The 22,768-nt window shown below is 39.1% G+C and overlaps 1 protein-coding gene across 4 annotated transcripts in view; it reads right to left on the bottom strand.

Annotated features, from left to right (window-relative positions):
* Positions 1 to 22,768, bottom strand: part of PRDM5 (PR/SET domain 5) — a 267,629-nt gene that overhangs the window by 107,811 nt on the left and 137,050 nt on the right. For all 4 annotated transcript variants that reach the window (XM_069593363.1, XM_069593364.1, XM_069593366.1 and 1 more), the window contains 3 exons: positions 10,556 to 10,649; positions 6,843 to 7,003; positions 3,334 to 3,427 (listed from right to left, as the gene is read on the bottom strand). In XM_069593363.1, the coding sequence (XP_069449464.1) occupies positions 3,334 to 3,427; positions 6,843 to 7,003; positions 10,556 to 10,649 (349 nt within the window). The remainder of the gene's footprint in view (positions 1 to 3,333; positions 3,428 to 6,842; positions 7,004 to 10,555; positions 10,650 to 22,768) is intronic.

Below are 22,768 nucleotides of genomic sequence, written 5' to 3'. Positions count from 1 at the left end.
ACAACCAGGACATGGTGCTAACAGTCGCAGGCACTATTTTAAGTCCACTTGTCCTCAACATGGTTCTCTGCTGCCCTTTCCTTTTTGCTTCTCCCTACTCTGCTTTCTGTTCTATTCTTCTCCTGGACGCTGTCCTGAAAACCTCACTTTCTCTAGGTACTTCTAAGCAAGAAGACCTCTTTTTCTTCTTTAGGCCACCCATTACTCCACAGTCATCACATATAATACTTCATCTCTTCACATATTTCATTTAAAGGTATTTAAGAGGCTATTCAAAGATGACAACTACTAAGCTGACCTAGGTCTTTCAGCTTTAGCCAGATTATTAGAAATTATGCCGCAAAATAAGAAATCATGCTTCACGGCTGTCCTTTTTTCTCAGTCTATGTATAATAGCCACCATAATGATTCTTTCACCTGCCTCAGTTCAGATCAGTTCAGTTGCTCAGTCGTGTCCGACTCTTTGCGACCCCATGAATCGCAGCACACCAAGCCTCACTGTCTATCACCATCTCCCGGAATTCACTCAGACTCACGTCCATCAAGTTCGTGATGCCATCCAGCCATCTCATCCTCAGTTGTCCCCTTCTCCTCCTGCCCCCATTCCCTCTCAGCATCAGAGTCTTTTCCAGTGAGTCAACTCTTCACATGAGGTGGCCAAAGTACTGGAGTTTCAGCTTTAGCATCATTCCTTCCAAAGAAATTCCAGGGTCGGTCTCCTTCAGAATGGACTGGTTGGATCTCCTTGCAGTCCAAGGGACTCGCAAGAGTCTTCTCCAACACCACAGTTCAAAAGCATCAATTCTTCAGTGCTCAGCCTTCTTCACAGTCCAATTCTCACATCCATACATGACCACTGGAAAAACCATGGCCTTGACTAGACGGACCTTAGTCGGCAAAGTAATGTCTCTGCTTTTGAATATGCTATCTAGCTTGGTCATAACTTTTCTTCCAAGGAGTAAGCGTCTTTTAATTTCATGGCTGCAGTCACCATCTGCAGTGATTTGGGAGCCCCCCAAAATAAAGTCTGATACTGTTTCCACTGTTTCCCCATCTATTTCCCATGAAGTGATGGGACCGGATGCCATGATCTTCGTTTTCTGAATGTTGAGCTTTCAGCCAACATTTTTACTCTCCTCTTTCACTTTCATCAAGAGGCATTTTAGTTCCTCTTCACTTTCTGCCTTAAGGGTGATGTCATCTGCATATGAGGTGATTGATATTTCTCCCGGCAATCTTGATTCCAGCTTGTGTTTCTTCCAGTTCAGCGTTTCTCATGATGTACTCTGCATATAAGTTAAATAAGCAGGGTGACAATATACAGCCTTGACATACTCCTTTTCCTATTTGGAACCAGTCTGTTGTTCCATGTCCAGTTCTAACTGTTGCTTCCTGACCTGCATATAGATTTCTCAAGAGGCAGGTCAGGTCGTCTGGTATTCCCATCTCTCTCAGAATGTTCCACACTTTATTGTGATCCACACAGTCAAAGGCTTTGGCATAGTCAATAAAGCAGAAATAGTTGTGTTTCTGGAACTCTCTTGCTTTTGCCATGATCCAGCAGATGTTGGCAATTTGATCTCTGGTTCCTCTGCCTTTTCTAAAACCAGCCTGAACATCAGGGAGTTCACAGTTCACGTATTGCTGAAGCCTGGCTTGGAGAATTTTGAGCATTACTTTACTAGCATGTGAGATGAGTGCAATTGTGCAGTAGTTTGAGCATTCTTTTGCATTGCCTTTCTTTGGAATTGGAATGAAAACTGACCTTTTCCAGTCCTGTGGCCACTGCTGAGTTGTCCAAATGTGCTGGCATATTGAGTGCAGCACTTTCACAGCATCATCTTTCAGGATTTGAAACAGCTCAACTGGAATTCCATCACCTCCACTATCTCTGTTCATAGTGCTGCTTTCTAAGGCCCACTTGACTTCACACTCCAAGATGTGTGGCTCTAGATTAGTGATCACATCATCATGATTATCTGTGTCATGAAGATCTTTTTTGTACATTTCTTCTGTGTATTCTTGCCACCTCTTCTTAATATCTTCTGCTTCTGTTAGGTCCATACCATTTCTATTCTTTATCGAGCCCATCTTCACATGAAATGTTCCCTTGGTATCTCTAATTTTCTTGAAGAGATCTCTAGTCTTTCCCATTCTATTCTTTTCCTCTATTTCTTTGCATTGATCGCTGAAGAAGGCTTTCTTATTTCTTCTTGCTCTTCTTTGGAACTCTGCATATCTTTCCTTTTCTCCTTTGCTTTTCACCTCTCTTCTTTTCACAGCTATTTGTAAGGCCTCCTCAGACAGCCATTTTGCTTTTGTGCATTTCTTTTCCATGGGGATGGTCTTGATCCCTGTCTCCTGTACAATGTGACGAACCTCATTCCATAGTTCATCAGGCACTCTGTCTATCAGATCTAGGCCCGTAAGTCTATTTCTCACTTCCGCTGTATAATCATAAGGGATTTGATTTAGGTCATTCCTGAATGGTCTAGCGGTTTAACCTGCCTAAACTAACTTTTTCTCATTCACCACACAGTTACTGTGCTAAACACTAAGTTAGGTGCTGGGGATACAATGATAAAGTCAAGTACTGTGGCCCGTGAATAAAAAGCTTTAGCAATGTAATCCGGTTACACAGTTTACCAAACACATTCCAGCTACTAAGGACCCCTTAAGAGTCACATATAGCTGTGACATATGGCTATCAAAATTAAGAGCATTCTTTCAAGTCTTCTCAAGTACTTCACTACATGACAGACAAAATCCAAACAAAATTCTTTCAAGAGTATTCAGATGTTCCCTCACTCTTCACTAGGGCACAGCCCTCTTTAAGGGGAGAAATTACATAGGAAGTCGTAAGAAATGAAGAAAGTCTTTAGGAAGCAATTCATGACATAACAGATACTGTGGTCACATCACCGTTGTGTTCAACAAAATCCTACAGCATTCAAACCACATTCCAAGGACGTCTAACATTTTAAAAGGGCATATCTAATGCAAGTTATAGGAAGAGTTTTAAGAGGAGGCCCTCAGCCTTCTATGAAACTGCTAGTCCCTATTCCATCCATTAGCCTGGTATATAAAGTAAATCAGTTATATCACAAACAAACATTAAAAAGTTTCCACTTTAGATATTTAACTTAGTTTGGGAAAGGATACTTATTCAAAATTTTTCTAGAGTAAGAACCAAGATGTTACAAAACTTTATAAGACAGAAAACAGTCAAGATTAATTCTTAAACTTGGAGCCACTTTGTAAAATTATAAATTCTTTATCCTAGAAGAATTGATTTCTCTGTGTCGTCTTTATTGCCAATTACAACCCACATACCTGTGTGGCTACGGATGTGAACTCTCAGTGTACCACTGCTGGCAAATTTCTGGCCACAATATGGACAGATTTTCTCCTTTTCTCCTGTATGCGTCTAAACAAAAAGAAATAAAAAGGGTTGAGGATAAATGTAAAGAATTAGGTAAAAATGATTAAGTGCTTCTGACAACAGTAAATCCTTTTTTCCCAGGATTACATTTCTTTAAAATGATTTAATATCACAATGAGATTTTAAACAATTTATCATGGGTATTCCCACTGGTTCAAAAAAACCTCTTAGAATCATGCATTAGTGTAAATTTGAAAATAATTCTGCAGTTTACATTTTAAGCCTTTATGGAGCCCCCATCTAAAAATGATTAAGTTATACAAAACTAGTGTATGCTAGCAAAACCACATAATCTAAGTGGGGCTATAGCTGCCCTTGACTGTGCCAAGAAACACTTCCTTAGAAGCATTTTTCACTTTCTTTGTGTGCACTTAACGCTTGAGGACAGAATTAATCTCAATAAAGTACTCTGTTACTTGCATCATATTTGTTCGACTGAATTGATTTTACTACAAAGCAAAGAAAAAGAATAAATCTGATTTCATCTTGAAAATCAGCAAGCGTTAAATCAACACTGAATCTCAAAGATCACTGTTGCCTTCAACATATCTTTTATCTGAGCATAAAACTACCACACAAGAAAAGGTGAATGAGTATCATCAAAAGCCAGTTTTGATAAAATGTGAAAGTGCAAAGAAAGAAAAAAAAAAGAGTGACCTCTCCCAAAAGAAGATGCAGATGGAATGTTTAAAACTTGTCTCACGATCTCATCAGGTGACCAGTGTTTCTACCAATATCAAAATAGGGCATGTCAATAAATGAGGGGTCAGAGCTACTCTTCAAGTTTCATTGCTTTTTTCAAACTTAGGAGAAGGGAAAAGAAGAGAGGAGGAGGCAATCACTTCAGATACCGGTACATTCTCTCAAATCATTTGCAGATTTTTTTAAATCTCAGTGACACGTTAATAACAGCGTATCGTGGATCATCTGGGTTACCACCACAATTACAAAACAGAACTTCCAGGACCTGTGTCTGGAAGCATTTGCATTTATGCAAATTATTAGAAGTATCATTATTTGAATTGCCATGAGGTTGCAAAGAGTCAGACGTGATTTAGCAACTAAACAATAACAACAAGAAAAAGTAAAAAGAACAGGAAAACTTTTTTAAAATGATGTGTCCCCAGAAGGGAAAGACAGGCTGGCTGGAATACAGAAAAAGGGGTGGAGCATTTATGTCATAACTTGGTAAACCTGAAGAATCACAAACCTAGCCAAACATTCTCATCTTCCATATTAAAATGACTATTGTTGCTATTGTTGAGCTACTAAGTTGTATCCAACTCTTTGGTGACACCATGGACTGCAGCCTACCAGACTTCTCCATCCATGAGATTTTCCAGGCAAGAATACTGGAGTGGGGCACCATTTCCTCCTCCAGGGGATCTTCCAGACCCAGGGATCAAACCTGCCTCTCCTGCACTAGCAGGTGGGTTCCTTACCACTTAGCCACCAGGGAAGCCCCAAATTGATTGTTAATCTTAATATAATCAGTTTCATAAACTTACTGGTTGATATTTACTTTATAAATTCTCATATTTGAATTATAATCTGTATTTGGATATAAACTATCATATTTGTAATTTTAAAAGAGTTATAAATGAAATATCTTCATCAACTTCAGTGTCCTTTAGGTTTTCTCCATTGAAAAAGATTTGTATTATTCACAAGTTTGAGGAATACAGTCTAATCGACAGCCATAATAGCCAATGATACTGGCTACAACAGAGGGCTCCTTGAATCCACATTTGGCAGGCACTTAACTTTCCATTTTCCCTACAAGTTCTTGTACAAAACAGGTCTACATTCTCTACACCTCAGCAAGAACTGTTACTCCCATGTTCCGCATTATGGTTCAGTTTAAAGAAATAGTGTAACATTTTAACGTATAACAGACCTGTGTTCTTCTTAGTCCCTGACAGAAGGGACAAAATACGGCCATTCTTTCTGATTAATGTAACACTGTTTAGAAATTTTATACAGCTATAAAATATAGTTATTTCAACACTGGATTATTCCAAACAGGCAACTACCAAGTAATTTGTAATATCTTTATAAAATCCACAGGATCTCTCTTGCTGTCACATAAGTATTTCATTGTTCCCTTACTCATAACTCAGTTATGTGTACTTCACTGGTATAAGTTTCAAATTAAAAGACATTAAGGCAATAGCAATGAAAAGAGTTAAAATGTTCCTTTGAGCTTAATTCAAAAATATGTACTATTAGGTGCAGAATTTGATTGGATGGTATTAAAAGATACTGAAAGTATAACACTAAAAATCTTAAATATGGATAAGAAAGCATGAAAACAAATCTATATGAGAACAATATTTGGGTAAATACAGGAGTCGAAAATGAACAATGCACTAGTAAATATATTCTATGACAATCTGTTATTGCAGAGAAACAACTATATCTTTCTTGAAAACTCATTACCTTTTCTCTCATTGATTAAAACACAACAAAAGCTTAATAAATTCATGAAAAAGTAATCCAATCAATGGAAGTTAAAACATTATTCTGAGTTTTGAAAAGAGAAGACAGTATCATTATTACTGAGCATTAAAGATGCAAGAAAAGTAAGTTACTCAATTCAGTCCTTTTGAAACAGCTGTGTTAGGGATAGGTACCAAAATAAGAGTTATAATGGCAGAAGTTACTTCAGCCTTCATTCAGCAGGACACACCGAGCAACATAAAACTACCACGTGTCACAGTCATTTCTAAAGTCAACACTAAGACCTTCAGCTTCATTAACCATAGTATCAATTTTGCTGTTTTAAAAATTTACTTAAAATGCATTTAATCAACAAGTAGAAACAACCTGTTGATGCCCTGGAGGTAATTAGGATAACACAACTATGATAATCTCCAAATCACCATCAGTATGAACATCCTTTTACTTGCTTTGAGCAAATACTTCTCACGTCCCTGCTCTGTACCAGGAACTTCCCTAGGTCCTAGGGATGCAAGACGTAGAAGGACCACTCCAATCCTAGAAGAGCTCAGTCTAATAATCTGTCAATAAGTATCTGAACTAGCCTTCAAAACTAAAGCTATTTAAAGTCCTACTCAATAGCTTTAAACAAAGAAACCTACGTTAATCAAAAAATGTCTAGAAGTGAGTAAAAGCTCACTCAGTAGCAGTCTGTGTCACTATCAGCATAGCTTGGGACTGCACAGAACCATACCTAAATCTATGTTTGCTTTCAAACATATTCTCTTCTGATAAAATGAAGAAAACAGACATATGCTCAAGAGTTAGTATCAATCATGGGTTCCTTGTCGTTCTGGGTAAATATGTTGATAGATTAATATAAAATTTATTATAATTAACACATACACCTGTACAGTTACAATACATAACCCTTTCAAAGTCACAGAAGGTTTCTACTTACTTTTTTATGACTTCTAAGTACTGAAGGTGTAACAAATGCCTTATTACACAGCTCACATCTGTACTTCTTGTGTCTTTCGTGGACCACCTGGACATGAACATTCAAGGTGTCCTTTCTTTTAAAGGTAGCATCACAGTGATGACACTTGAATGTCCTCTCACCTTAGAAATGAAAAATCAAATTACAGAACCAGATGCAACAACAGGGTACTGTTAACACCCCTTCACGTCTACCGGCTTTAGTGCTGTTTTCTCCAAAACCAGAGCTTTGCAGCTCTAACAATTTATCGTAATCATAAAAGGTCATTCCTCCAGCAACTTTTTCACTTCCATATTTGCTATCCCCTGCTGTCAATTAGGTGGGGGGCAGGGGGAGTCCTTTAACCTTTAACTGGATTCTCAGTGCCTTTAACTGGAAAATGTAGGGACTAAATTCGCCAATTTTGTAAAGATTCTAAGAATTTTAACGGCAGTATTTCTAGGGAACGGGCTTGAGTGTGAGGGGCACAGGCACTTGTGTTCAGCAGTGCGTTGCCTGGCAGGCCCTCCTGAAGTCCCCTCCCATCACCACTCTCCCTCTGGCCGTCAGAGGCAGGGAAGAGCTGGCTCTTGGACAGGAAGCTGGTATGAAGTCCCCGAAGGAGGAGGTCAGAGTGGGTCCTACACCCCGGGACAGAAGCAGGCTGCATCTCCCCTTTCTCCCTCAGCCCACTAGCTGTCCTTGGTCAACTGCTGGGGAAGGGCTTCCACATCTAGGTGTTCATCTGGGGGCTACATCTCAGAGAGGCACCTGTATGGAGGCAGGGGTATCAGAGAGGAAACCACCCTTTCCAACCCAGAGCCCTGGGTGCCTGGGAGGGTTCTCACTTTCGCATTAAACAGCCTCCCCTTGCAGGCAAGTACTCCCAAAGCTATGTTTAGGGAGACGGCAGGACTTTTTAAACTTTCATATCAAGCTATGTCTAAAGTCCATTTTAAATACATTTTAACTGATCCATGTGCCCAATTAGAAGATAGTACTCTCTCCCAAAAAGTCAGAAAACATATGTAACCTGTATAAAGACAGATTAGTGTTTGCATATATTCTCCGTTTTTAGAGACCAATTATAATAGCCCAAATTCACAAATAATATCCATTATAAGACAAAATATGCTGATAAATTTCTTTACCTAAATATGAGATTACTTCAATTTCAACCAAGATCCTTTACCTTCCCCTCCATTTTAACTAGCATATATTTAGAAATTTGAAGACCCCATTATCTCTTCACATCAATTTGAGGGAGGACAAGAAGAAAGAAAATAAAAAGGAAAAAGCAAATAACTTCCCCTTCATTTTTGCAAACAGAAGTTCAGCTCTTGAAAGTCTCAGTCTTTAAGGAAGCTGTTGAGTTGTTGAATTTGATACCTGAAATAGTCACACCAAACTGTGCGTGAGCTGAGCAGACTCCGAGAGGTGTGTCTGTATCTTGCCTTTCTGCAATTTTGTTGCAGGGAGTTACTACCGTCATCTCGTTTCTCTTCATGTGTCTTTCATGATTTAAAATTTTATTTGTGTGAAATGTTTAACCAGTGAGAGTGAAAGGACAACTGACATAAGACTCTAAAAGTTAACAATACCAAGGCACTGGATAAAACTACTCCAGGACTGCTCTTATCAAAGTATTTCCCTTAAAGCATTAAGTGAATCAAAATATTGGTTCCTATACAAAAATCTCATCAAGCTATACCAAGGTAGTGCATACCTTTTTGCTTTCATATTTTAATTCCTGATTTTTTAAAGTTTATCAAAACTTTGAAATCCTCACGTGAGATTTTCTCTGGTTTTATCAGATTTCTTTACCTTAAATTTATCAGGAATTTTCCCTATCTTAAAACCAAGAAGCAAGCTAGCAACCTGCCTTTTGGTCTTCAGTGTATTAGGAAATAACAATAATTTCCAAAATAATTATGATACCTTATCCTTCATATTTGGAGCCACAGTGTGACGTAAGTTTCTAAAACAAATCTCATATTTTGAAGTTAAATGGGCTGTAAATTTTATATTGGATAAGACAAGATCTAGTCTTTTGTCCTCTCTATTTTAGCCACTTTTGGTTTTCCCACCCTTTCAGCTCACTAGCCTTAAGTGATGTTTACCTCAAAGGACACATTTGCTCACCCATCACCCAAGGTGGCCTTCCTGGCTAAATGTCTTGATGCGGCTTCATAAAGCCCCTGACTGATGCATGGACCAGCAGATGGGCAGCATGTGAGATACAGAGTGCACAAGCGCCGTCTACACTCAGTCACTCCATCTGACTCTCAAGTGGGTGAGAACTAAAAAGCTGAAATCAAAAAGATCCACTTCAGTTAACAGCTCCTTGCTGCTACAAAAAATTTCATCCATCAAAAAAAAAAATTTCCTGAGCATCAGACCAAGATCAGCCATGAAAGTCTCAACAATATAAATGAGATTCCCTTGTCTGAATCCCTATTCTAAAATCCCTTCAGCTCATAACAGGTTTTCTCTTAATCAAATGACAGTGAAATGAGATGGAAATTCCTGCTGTTAACAACAAAATTTACTTCTTAAATGCATAGCTGTTCTTTGTAAGGAAAATGGAGAGTGGTGCAGACAACTTCTCCAGAGCTGTGAGCTGACTACAGAATGACAGGAAGTCACAGCACTGCCTTTTCCGTGGGGGAGATGCAGTCCATCACAACTGTCCCACTTCATGAATACAGAGACTTCAGGGTCTTCTTATTTCACAGTTTAGATACTTTGACTTGACCAGAGAAAATTTCTTCCAAGATAATATCTTATCTGTACAATAAAACGTCAAGATTGATTGTTTTGCTTTCCTCAGAAATATTAAAAATTTAATCAGCAGTAGAAACTACATGTTAGTGGACGTTCTACTGATTAAACAACTCAAATCAAAAGCAAGACATGTAAGTATTAGTTAAGTTATACCATTTTTATTTAACTTTATATATAGCAAAGCAGATACACATCTCTGGTTACTTTAACATCTGAACACAACTCACTTTAAAAGTTCATTTTGCAATTACATTTTCTTTACAGTGTGGTATTCTAAAATCAGCTCTCAGTGCAACTGCTAGACACACTTTCACGGTATATATGTAAGTAACGTAATTCTCACTTCCTCTCAAAAAAATGCCCTTGCCAAAAGAAATGAGAGGTCAGAGCAGACTGACCGGGGCTTGCATGCTGCACCCGCTCCGCCAGCATCCCGTGCGACCCTGAGTGTGTCACCGTGCTTGCCTGAGCCTCAATTTCCTCCACTCCCCTCAAACGAAGAGCTTAAATTAGACGTTTACTCTAGTTCTTTCCCACTGTAAAAGCCTGTGAACTAATAAAATCACGCCAGGTATCTGCATGTTTTAAAGAGTCTCTTAATAATGACATTTAAAAAGGAACATAAGTGTCTGTTTCAGAGCAAATTTCAAAGACGTTTTATTGACCATGACATGTTTTTATACACAAGCTTTAAAGAGTGGGAAAAATGATATAAAATGATATGCCTCATAAAACGATTAATCTTAGCTTGCAAAAATAAAGCTAGACCAGAGGAAGAAAAGGTGAAAGGCAGTAATCCATTTTTTTTTAAGTTCAAAAGTAGATTACATAACTACTTTATAGTTCTGCTTCTGTGATGTCTACATTTTAATAGGTTCCTTTGGTCTTCATCTGCCAGGATTGTGACTTACTGTTATGTATAAGCAGGTGTCTCTGCAAAGAAAATGGAGTCCGGAAGAGAGCTTTACACTCTTCACACTGGAACGGCCTCTCCTCCGAGTGGGTCTGCAGAAGGAAGACATCCTGAGTCAGGAGGCTCTAGAATTGACCAGTCATTACAGTAACCAGAGCTTGGATTCACGATGGGAACCAGAAGAGAGAGGAAGGCAGACAATATCCTGTTTCTTCTTGGAACATTCTTCCATAAAATCAGAAACACAAATAGGCTATGTTCACGGGAGAAAAACAACTGTATTTTTAAACTTCTCATATTAATTATACACTTGATAAGCAGTAAAAGAAATTGTTGCCATTGCCTTCTCCATATAATCTCAAAGGCTAATCTAAATACACAATGAGCTTTCTCAAGATCTACTTTGCAGAGTGAAATGATATGTGATTTCTCTAAAGCCCAAACTTCCTTTACCACTGGACAGACTTTATGCTGGCCCAGTATTTTCAACACAAAGGAAACTGGTGTGAGGGAGGCTGTTTCCATCCTTTCTCTCAACTTCACTGACTAACTTCAAATAATTTTCAGTCCTAAGAGCTGCTTTTCCCCTGAATTAAATTAGAGCATTTATTCATGTTATAATTAACAGCAGGTAAAATACATTATTTTTATTGAGTCAAATGTTACGCTAAACACTTTACATGAATTTATTTCACTTAAATCTAACAGCAATTTGATAAATAAAATGCTATTAGGGTCCCCATATTATAGATGAGGAAACTAAGGTTCGGAAAGTTGCAGTAGTGCGCCAAATGTCGAGCAGCATCCATGTGGTAAGCACCACGAATTACGTGACAGACAAGAATATGTGTGTGAGCAACAAGCAACAGAAAACCTCCTGCTAGGTAAAAAACGGAACAGTAAAAACAGCTTATCACCTCCCCTGTTTCCTATTACACATCAGTATGCACCCATTTGTTACAAACTCATAAAGAAAAATACATTCTACCATGGATGATGGCAAGATAACAATGCTCATAAATGCTAATATATAAAAAACTGAACTATAGTCTCTTGTTAAAGTAAAGCATACAATTGATGGGCTGTGTCATGGTACTTGAGGTATAGAAATAAAGGGAATAATTTAAAGAGAAGTCACTTTATTTACAGCATATCTATTTATACATTTTCTTAATCTAATGGACATTATAATATTAAAGATTTAAATATTACCTATTAACATAATGTTAGTGAAAAAGAGACTTGTGCTTTTTTGACTGTGAAAAATACACATAAAGCATGGGAGGAACAAATATTTAAAACTCAGCATAAACTACAGGTGTTCAAATGTACTAGTAATAACGATATTTAAATGAGAGGAATAAATAAATACGTCAACAAAATAGAACAAAGAGTTTCACAATATAAGATATAGGAACATTTAGTATAGGAAAATATGACATTTCAAATTTGTGTAAGAATACTGGATTGTTCTGGAAAAGGAAATGGCAAACCACTTCAGTATTCTTGCCTGGAAAACCTCATGTTCAGAGGAGCCCGGCAGACTACAGTCCACGGGGTCACAGAGTCAGACATGACTTAGCAACTGAACAACTGGATTGTTCAGTGAATGGTTGTAAGGCAATTGAGACATTCAGAAAAAATTAAGTTGTGCCTATTCCCCACCCATTACAAGAGACAAATCCCATTTCAACTCAGATGTTTTCTCAAATCTGAAGGATAAGATACTAGAAGAAAACAGTGAATATTTAAATAATTTTTGCTTAAGGAAAGACTTTCTAAGGATGGCAGAAATCCAGGTATTCAGATGAGAGAAAGAATTAAATTTAGAACTGCAAAGCAAAAATATTTGGGACAAAGAAAAATCTGCAACATAAACCAAAAGTTTTAAATTGCTAATATAAAGGGTTATAACAAATTAAAAAGAAAACATAAAAACTCCCTCCAAAAGGGCAAAAGGACTCTCCTCCAAATAGCACTCTTCACACTTCTTTCATTATTTATTTTGTGCCAAGTCTATGACATGCACTTCATGTCAGTCTTGTTTTATATTCTGTGGATACAGTTGTGCAAAGAAAAGCAATGTCCCCGCACTCACTGGGCTCTTATGCTAGCAGAGAGACAACAACTAACAAGTGATGAAATACCAGACACACGCTACAGAGAAAACCAGAGCATGGCAGGAGGACGCCAGAGGTCTCAGAGCACGGGGCAGCTGTTTTAAGCAGTGGCCATGGGGATTCTTGCTGAGAGGATGGCATGTCAGCAGTCTGATGGAGTGGGGGAGCTGGGCCAGGCCACCGAGGTGCTCCAGGCAGGAAACCAATGGAGGCGAGTGTGACGGGAGCTGAGAGGGCGACACGCAGAGATGAGGAGATGAGGTCAGACAAACGGGAGAAGCATCCAGAGGAGAGATAAATCCTGGAGGATAGTGAGTCCCCTGAAGGAATTTTGTCTTTCACTGAGAGAGACACAAAATGTCTACAATATATTTTGAGAAGGTAAGAGGTATGATTCACTTGGCATTTAGAATGCTAATAAGGTGGCTGAGCTGAGAAGATGGTGCAAGGGAGACAAGGAAAAGCAGAGACACTAGAGAAGCAATAGCAATAAAGTGAGCAAGAGGTGCTGAAGACCTACACCAGGGGGGTAGCCACTAACCTGAAGAGAAGTAGGGGGATATATTATGAAGGCAAGCAGGCTTTCAGAGGGACTTGGACATGGAACATAAGACACAGAAAGAAGAAAGCAAGCCAGCTTCCAAAATTGTGACCTGAGCAATGGTAGTATTCTGTCAAATACCACTGTCCACTTTATATGAAACTAATATAACTTCTATGAACTATATATGAACTTCTATGAACTAATATATGAAAGAGTAAGAAAGGAACAAGCTTGGGTAAAAGATAAGGGGTGTGATTTTGGACACCTTCAGATGACTACTAAGAGATGCCAACAGGCAGCTGAACATCTCACGTCTGCATCACAGTGGGCATAAAGCTTGCGGATACCATAGTACATACAGTATCAGTATTTCAAGCCATGAATGCAGTTAGAGAATGAAAAATTTAAACCAAACACGACCTGTGGTCTATCAGCCTGGCAAAAGTGAAGGAAACAGACAGTATTTGGTGTTGACTAAAGGGTAAGACCAAGTAATCTCACATCTGGCAGATGCGAATGTACATTTTCTGAGTGCAGTGTGGCTCTATTTACAAAACGATAAATGTGTGTATACCTTTTGACAAATCAATTCCCTTTATAAATATATATATGACAATTTTTACACTTGTTTAAAAAGGAAAACTCATAAATGTCCACTGATAGACATAAACCTAGTTCACTAAATTCTAGTGATTATTACATAAATACTTTTTCTTTGATACGGAAAAGCTTCCATAACATATTTTGAGTTGTCGAAAGCACAATGCAAAGCATCATCTAACAGAACACTATTTATGGCACATACACACTCACGGAGAACAGGGTCTAGGAAGATGCTTTACAAAACACTTCTGAGGGTTTTCATAGTAAAGTGGACAGTGGTATTTGACAGAATTTTTCCTATCCTCTTCAGACCTTTCTCTGATGTTCTAATTTTTCTACAATAAGTAGATAATGTCATTGTAAAGAGAAGGAAACTTTCACTTTTAGAGCATCCCCACTGGAAAGCAGGGTTGATTTAATCTTCTAAAAATATGTTCCACACCAACCCTTTCTTTCTCTTTCTCTAAATCAAGGACAAAACAACCTGTGGATATAATTTAGTTGCTTGATGATGAAAGAACTGGGGACAGCATGATGCCTTGGATCTATGTGAACCAGAGCCTCGACGGCTAGATACTGGCCTCAGCTCAACAGCATGTTTCAAGTAGTAAGCTGTCAGTGCAGAGCCTGGTGAATAAACTCTCTGTTAAAAAATCCCAGCACCCAACACCACAAAGCTGTGATGGCATAACTTATGAAAGTCTCAGCATTCAGTCTGACTTAACTGAGGCCGTAGTGAAATGCCTGTAAGTTGTTGATAGAAGAAGTCTCCAAGAAACATTTACAATTACCAAAGAAAATTATACTTTTTAAAAGGTGTCTTACCCTTCAATTTTTCATCTAACAGGGTGCCAAACTTTCCACCAACTTATTAATCACATTATCCCTGAGTTACAGAACATCCTCCTTTTAAATGCCAGGTCACTGAGAAACCAATCTGATGATGTAACAAATGAACTACTCCATGAAGTAGTAAGATGAAATTTATCTTTTATGCCCCATGTCTGATTACTGCTGCAGATGTAGAAAGTACATAAGAAAATGTGTTGCACTATTTATAACACTTGATAAAATGTCTCAAAGTGCTTCAGAAACTTTATAACATAATTTTATAAAACAGTTAACAAATTATCACATTTCTAGCCACTCAAACCAAACATTGATTTCAGGAGAGCAGATTAACATTTTTATCAGGCCCATTCAATTTTTAAAATGGTAACTTTCACTGTAAGTGATATATACTGCTCCAGAATTAACAATATGACTGGAAATGACATTTCTTTCAGTCATGTGCAAAGCAAGAAAACTATGACAAATTCAGAGAAAACAACCAGAGATAAAACAAAACTGGAAAAATATTCCAGAGGTATATGTGTAAAATCTCATTACTGAAGCCTGCATATCATAAATATATTGCTGTTCCACTGGGTCACATAACAAACCTAAGGCTACATAAAACCTATGTCATCCGGCTATTTATAATGTCTGTGGATTAAATTTTTACTCTAAGACTTAACAACTGACTTCCTTAAAAGAGTTCCTCCTCACAAAAATGAGTAGAACCTGAAGAAATATTGAAGAAATCAGTCTCTTAGTATAGGAAAAGGTAACTCATTTCACACAGAGAAGTTTAGATATAAAATTCAGGTGATGTTCCTATAGGACAGCCTCGAAGAGCCAAGCCCAGCCTTTTCATTGCTGGAAAGCCACAACTTATTAGTACAAAGCCATAAGCCCAAGGCACCAGCTACGGAGGTGCCCACAGTCCATGGTACATCCCTCCCTCCGGACCTGCAGGGGACTGGCGCCAGGACCCGAGAGGACACCAAAGTCTGCGGATACGCAGGTCCCTTAGACAAAACAGCACAGGATTTGCATACAAACTATGCAGGTCCTCTCACACATTTAAAATCATCTCTGGATTGCCTGTGGGCTTCTCTGGTGGCTCAGCTGGTAAAGAAGCCACCTGTAATGCAGGAGACCTGGGTTTGGTCCCTGGGTCAGGAAGATCCACTGAAGCAGGAAACGGCAACCCGCTCCAGTATTCTTGCCTGGAGAATCCCATGGACAGAGAGGCCTGGCAAGCTACAGTCCACGGGGTCTCAAAAGTTGGACACAACTCAGAGACTAACCCACCACCACTAGATTATTTGCAATACCTAATACCAACACAGTGTAAATAGTTGCCAGTGCACAGCAAATTCAAGTTCTATTGTTTGGAAACTTTGGAATTTTTTCCCAAAGACTTTCCATTGCAGTTTGATTCAATCCATCAATGTGGAACCTGCAGACACAAAGGGCCAACTACCTACCCTGATTAAGGCAAAGGGAATTTGTGAAAAGAGGAAATGATCCCAGGCTTGCAGATGAAGTCTTTCTTGGAGAGTAGCAATTTAAGGTTCCCACTCAAGGTACTTCCCCCCTACATATTTCTTAATCAAGGATGCCTCTAGCAAACATGGCGTTGAACATGTGACTTTTCAGGCTTGCTGGTTTGACCCACAATTTAAAAGTTCTGCCTCTGTATAGCCACTACTTATTACAACTATGCTAGCGCCATACAGAACAAGTTATTCTCTCTTCCAGATGAAGCTCTTTGAGTATCTGGAGACAGCAACCACGTCCTTCAGAAACTGTCCAGCTAACAGACATCTTCAGCTTTATTCAGGAAGACGCAGCTGTTCGACGCATCACAGTAACTGTGAAACAGAACTTTCTGCAGGTGTCCTCGTGTGTGTAACTCATATGTAAGAAATCACAGCAGCTATACTGCCTTCTCTGGTGGACAACTTGTTTGCTAGGAAACATGCCTAGATAAATTGGTAATCGCGCATTGAACTTTATGTGACATCCGAAGAGAAATGAGTAGATTCCTAAAGCAGAAACAGACACATACACAACAATGGATCAACTCCAGTCCCATCTAAAAGTTGCCCTCTCTAAAATTTAATACCCGCTCTTCTACAGGAAATAGCTTTCTTATAGTACAAATTCCTAGAAAGTAACAGATAAAGAGAACATAGGACGACAACAGGATCCGAATATTTGGGATAGAAAGTAAAATGCTTCTGTGCGTGTGTGCACGCATGCGGACATACACACACATGTATTTAAACCACTACCCAATTCTCTGTCAGCATCACTAGAGGACACAGTCTCAACTGAAACCTTCAGAAAAACTAAGCAAAGCTATTTTCAACATAACACAGATGCAAACTAAGTCAAAAGATCAGAGCTTGACTCTAAACTGATTATAGTTTCTAACTTTAAATATAAAACATTCAATATGGGATATTAGGTTCAAAGCCTATTTTTTTACTGAGAATACTATACTTCAGCATATCTTAATTACAACATATAGTTCTCATTTCTACATTTCTCGTTTTCATTGGTTCAGGCATTTTCTAGTATAATACAAATTGCTATAGTAGAAAGAAGAGTATCTCTTTTTTAAAAATGTGATAATTTTCCATTTAACTTAGCTTCTAAACTTATACTACTACTACTACTAAGTCGCTTCAGTTGTGTCTGACTCTGTGCGACCCCATAGATGGCAGCCCACCAGGCTCCTGGGATTCTCCAGGCAAGAACACTGGAGTGGGTTGCCATTTCCTTCTCCAATGCATGAAAGTGAAAAGTCAAAGTGAAGTCGCTCAGTCGTCTCCGACTCTTAGCGACCCCATGGACTGTAGCCCACCAGGCTCCTCCATCCATGGGATTTTCCAGGCAAGAGTACTGGAGTGGGTACTCACTAATATTTTTGCATTACTTAAAATTCATTACCTTGTGTATTGAGGGTTCACATAACTATACTGCCTACCCTCATGCTAAATCTCCCTCCCCGTTTGCTATGCTCTATGAGTCACAGACTTTATTTCCAAAGTTTGTTTTTTTTTCCTCAGTGTAACCAACCATCACTAAGTCTAGGCTATGGCGGCTGCGGCAGCTGCGGTTGCTGCTGCTAAGTCACTTCAGGTCATGTCCGACTCTGTGCAACCCCATAGGTGGCAGCCCACCAGGCTCCCCCGTCTCTGGGATTCTCCAGGCAAGAACACTGGAGTGGGTTGCCATTTCCTTCTCCAATGCATGAAAGTGAAAAGTGAAAGTGAAGTTGCTCAGTCGTGCCCAACTCTTAGCGACCCCATGGACTGCAGCCCACCAGGCTCCTCCATCCATGGGATTTTCCAGGCAAGAGTTCTGGAGTGGGGTGTCATTGCTATGGCTAACCTGAGTTGTTTTTTCAATCCTCTTTTACTTAATCTTCTAATAGATCCTTTGGGCTGGAAAACAAGTCAACCCAAGCCTGGCAGAATTTCAGGCAGAACAGAAATGGAAGGGATAAAGGATCTCAAGGTTGTATGAAATTAAATGTTTTAACACATGAAAAAGTAAGAAATATACTGGCAATGGAGAATCTAACAATAACAGAGGATAATGAACTCTTTTCCCTTACTGCTTTTTCTACCCTGAACATTTCTGAACCAAATAATTCACAAGAGCAAGAGTATATATTTCTGTCACAAGGAGCTGTTTTTTAATATGCAATGTTGATTTCCAGGAAGATAAAAAGGAAGTGGTGATAAGATGTCTGCTTATTAACATTAACTTTCCCAAACACCATGTAAGAGAATTTTGAAAAAGGGAAACTACAAATCAGCCTTTGCTCAAAAGATATTAAAAAACATTATAAACTACAACTATTATAATACTCTGATATTGTAAGGGAATATAGATTAAATGGGACAAAATGGAGTGCAAAAATAATTTATATGAGAGGCATTCATCATGATAGCTCAGTTATGAAGCAATATTTCAAACACCATATCTAAAAATAAAGTATTGATGGATTAAAATACCAATTAAAAAAGGAACAAAACTTTTAAATGCATTAGTGAATATCTGTATCATCTTGGAAAAGCAAAGTTTTCTAAATAAGACATAAAATTCAGGAGCTATACTCAGAAGTCATAAAACTCACAATCCATGTTATACTTGAATATATAAAAATGTAAAACTTTTTTATTCACAAAATGCAAGTTGATAGATGGGGGTAAATATTACAAACAAAAACAGCAAAGTACTAATATTCATCTTTATAGGGCTGCTAGAAATCAATGAAAAGCAACCAAACAGGGCAGCAGAAAAAGGACAAAGAGTACCTACCAGCATTTCTCAGAAGAAATGGAAAACAAACATAAAAAGAATAGAATTACACCTGGTATTGCTAAAATGCGATGAAATATCACTTGTCAATTTTCAGACCGAAAAAAAGGCTGATAAAATAGACAATTGTGATGGCACAGATAAAGGGCACTTTCATCACTGCTAAGTGAAATAGAGCTTTTTCAGAAGACAGCTAGGCAGGAGTGATCAAAATTTAAAGTAAACTTGGTATCTGACCTATACACTCCATACTTTAGATCTACCTGCATAAATACTCTTGGCAAACTTACCAAGTTTTATGTAATAGGATGTTCACTGAAGTATAAAATAGTGATGATCATAAAAAATGAATAGCTTTATATGAATCTACCCGAAACACTCGCCAAGTCGAATGTTAAGGCAAAGAATAAGGTCTTGAATGATACCTGTGTCATAAAACCATTTACATTTAAATATATTTTTCTCCCAGATGGGCAGCAGTGTTTTCTCCAGCTCAGTTCAGTCACTTAGTTGTGTCTGACTCTTTGCAACGCCATGGACTGCAGCATGCCAGGCTTCCCTGTCCATCACTAACTTCCCGAGCTTACTCAAACTCATGTCCGTTGACTCAGTGATGCCATCCAACCATCTCATCTTCTATTGATCCTTCTTCTCCCAGCTTCAATCTTTCCCATCATCAGAGTCTTTTCAAATGAGTCAGCTCTTCACATCAGGTGGCCAAAGTACTGGCGTTTGAGGTTCAGCATCAGACCTTCCAATGAATATTCAGGACTAATTTCCTTTAGGATGGACTGGTTGGATCTCCTTGCAGTCCAAGGGACTCTTCAAGAGTCTTTTCCAACACCACAGTTCAAAATCATCAGTTCTTCAGTGCTCAGCTTTCTTTAGAGTCCAACTCTTACATCCACACATGACTACTGGAAAAAATATAGCTTTGACTAGACGGACCTTTGTTGGCAAAGTAATGTCTCTGCTTTTTAATATGCTGTCTGGGTTGGTCATAGCTTTTCTTCCAAGGAGCAAGCGTCTTTTAATTTCATGGCTGCAGTCACCATCTGCAGTGATTTTTAGTTCAGTTCAGTCGCTGAGTCGCATCCAACTCTTTGCGACCCCATGAACCGCAGCACACAGGCCTCCCTGTCCATCACCAATTCCTGGAGTCCACCCAAACCCGTGTCCATAGAGTTGGTGATGCCATCCATCCATCTCATCCTCTGTTGTCCCCTTCTCCTCCTACCCTCAATTTTTCCCAGCATCAGGGTCTTTTCCAATGAGTCAGCTCTTCGCATGAGGTGGCCAAAGTATTGGAGTTTCAGCTTTAGCATCAGTCCCTCCAATGAACACCCAGGACTGATCTCCTTTTAGGATGAACTGGTTGGATCTTCTTGCAGTCCAAGGGACTCTCAAGAGTCTTCTCCAACACCACTGTTCAAAAGCATCAATTCTTCGGCGCTCGGCTTTCGTCACAGTTCAACTTTCACATCCATACATGACCACTGGAAAAACCATAGCCTTGACTAGGCAGACCTTTGTTGGCAAAGTAATGTCTCTGCTTTTTAATATGCTGTCTAGGTTGGTCATAACTTTTCTTCCAAGGAGTAAGTGTCTTTTAATTTCATGGCTGCAATCACCACCTGCAGTGATTTTGGAGCCCAAAAAAGTCAAGTCAGCCACTGTTTCTACTGTTTCCCCATCTATTTCCCATGAAGAGATGGGACTGGATGCCCTGATCTTAGTTTTCTGAATGTTGAACTTTAAGCCAACTTTTTCACTTTCCTCTTTCACTTTCATCAAGAGGCTCTTTAGTTCCTCTTCACTTTCTGCCATAAGGCTGGTGTCATCTGCATATCTGAGGTGATTGATATTTCTCACAGAAATCTTGATTCCAGACTGTGCTTCCTCCAGCCCAGCGTTTCTCATGATGTACTCTGCATAGAAGTTAAATAAGCACGGTGACAATATACAGCCTTGATGTACTCCTTTTCCTATCTGGAACCAGTCTGTTTTTCCATGTCCAGTTCTAGCTATTGCTTCCTGACCTGCATACAGATTTCGCAGGAGGCAGCTAAGGTGGTGTAGTATTCCCATCTCTTTAAGAATTTTCCAGTTTTTGGTTTTTTTTTTCTAAGCTCCACCCAAAAGAACAACCTCTTACACAGAAACACCAGTGTGCAGCGTGGAAGTTCCTGGCCATTCACTATGGTGAAGGAGGTGCTCTGTAGTTTTTACTGCATTTGAAAACTTCCCATCCAACCTCACACTCCAGGCTGTCTTCTCCTATTATCTTTCTCATTTCAATGGTCACCTTTCCCAGTTTCTTCTCTACCTTCCCAACTCAGTCACCTAACCACCTCTAACTTACACCTTCCCATTTCTAATATGCCCTACTCCAATCCATGACAGTGACTTAAAGCATGTCAAAGGCCTTATGCTGAGGATAAACACTGAATTTTACTCAAGACTAGAAAATATCCTCCAGGTACAAGGATCACCGGCCTTTAAATATAGAAGCAGATGCGTAATAATGAACAAATAGTTTGTACAAGGATACGGTCTTTACCATACTTGGGGAAAGCCAGGGCCATCAGGTGAGCCTGCCCAGTCCCTTCCAGGCCCTCCCTGACATGCAGTGGGCAGGATTCTCACCTAAACTGCGCACCTGACCACCCATGCATTCATGCATGCCCTCGGGGGGTTATTTTCCTACAATGTCTGCTACAAATGAAAATAAGCAAAACAAAATTAATTTTCAAAATAGAACATTTCCCTTTGTGGTTTTAAGAAGGCTACTGGTGTGCACTCAATCAAGCAGGTCAAGTGAGGTAAACTTAAAACCCTGGGCTGGGCTAGGTTGGTAAAGAGCAGAGAGCAAAGGCGATATTCCACATAGGGTAAGCTCTGGAGGTGAGGAGGCGGCCTGAACCTTTCAGGCACAGGTAAGAATCAGAGGCGAGAGGTTTGGGAGGCAAGGCCTTGTGCCTACAGGAGCCAGGGGGAAGAAAGCTCTGAAGAACAACAAGTAATGCTTTTGTTCTGGCAAGCACCAAGGTACAGTCTTCAGCTCATGGTTCTTCAGTTAATATTTGGGGGTTGAGGGAGTGGAGGAAGTAGAAGCAAGTTGGGAGGGAGGTTCCTCTATTAAAGCTCTTCAGAGGATAAAGGTTCATCACTGATTTGGCAGTAAGTGAGCTACACTTCAAATATCTAACTCAGAGCCATAAAAGGGTTCAGAAAATTAAAACAGTGCAGTCATCTTCAAACGAAAGGTCTGAGGAGTTCTTAGATATCCTGGGCTGATAAAGCCAGTGCAGAAATTACAACAGTAATTTTGCAGTGTATCACTGATCACTAGTGTGCTCATACAGTCAGGAAAGAGAGTGCTCAGAAAGGCAAAAATGATGCAACACGTACTACAAATATAGATTTAGAGAAATCACTTCTCATATCACAGCTACTATAACTAAGAACATTAACTCTTATTTGGGATAATCTTTTCACAAACCTTTATTCATTCAGAAAGTGTCTGCCACACTCAAAACACAATAAGGTCAGTAGGTGCTGTGTGTTGAGTGTCTGTCTTCAAAGCTCACTGTCTAGTTATAGGAAATACGGTGTTTACATTGGGAACTATACAATGCTACCTCAATATCCATCTAAGAAAAACAATTTAAATATGGTAAGCAATTTGCCATTAGCTAAACAAGCTTCAGAGAAACATCTGTATCTGTTGTTTCTCTCCTTCAAATTCAGTTCCTACATGCCCCTTAGTTTAAGCGTCTCA

This window comes from Ovis canadensis, chromosome 6 (assembly GCF_042477335.2).
Source record: "Ovis canadensis isolate MfBH-ARS-UI-01 breed Bighorn chromosome 6, ARS-UI_OviCan_v2, whole genome shotgun sequence".
NCBI classification, from domain to species: Eukaryota; Metazoa; Chordata; class Mammalia; order Artiodactyla; family Bovidae; genus Ovis; species Ovis canadensis.
The sequence above is the reverse complement of the archived record's forward strand: the minus strand, read 5'-3'. Positions and strand labels throughout refer to the sequence as shown.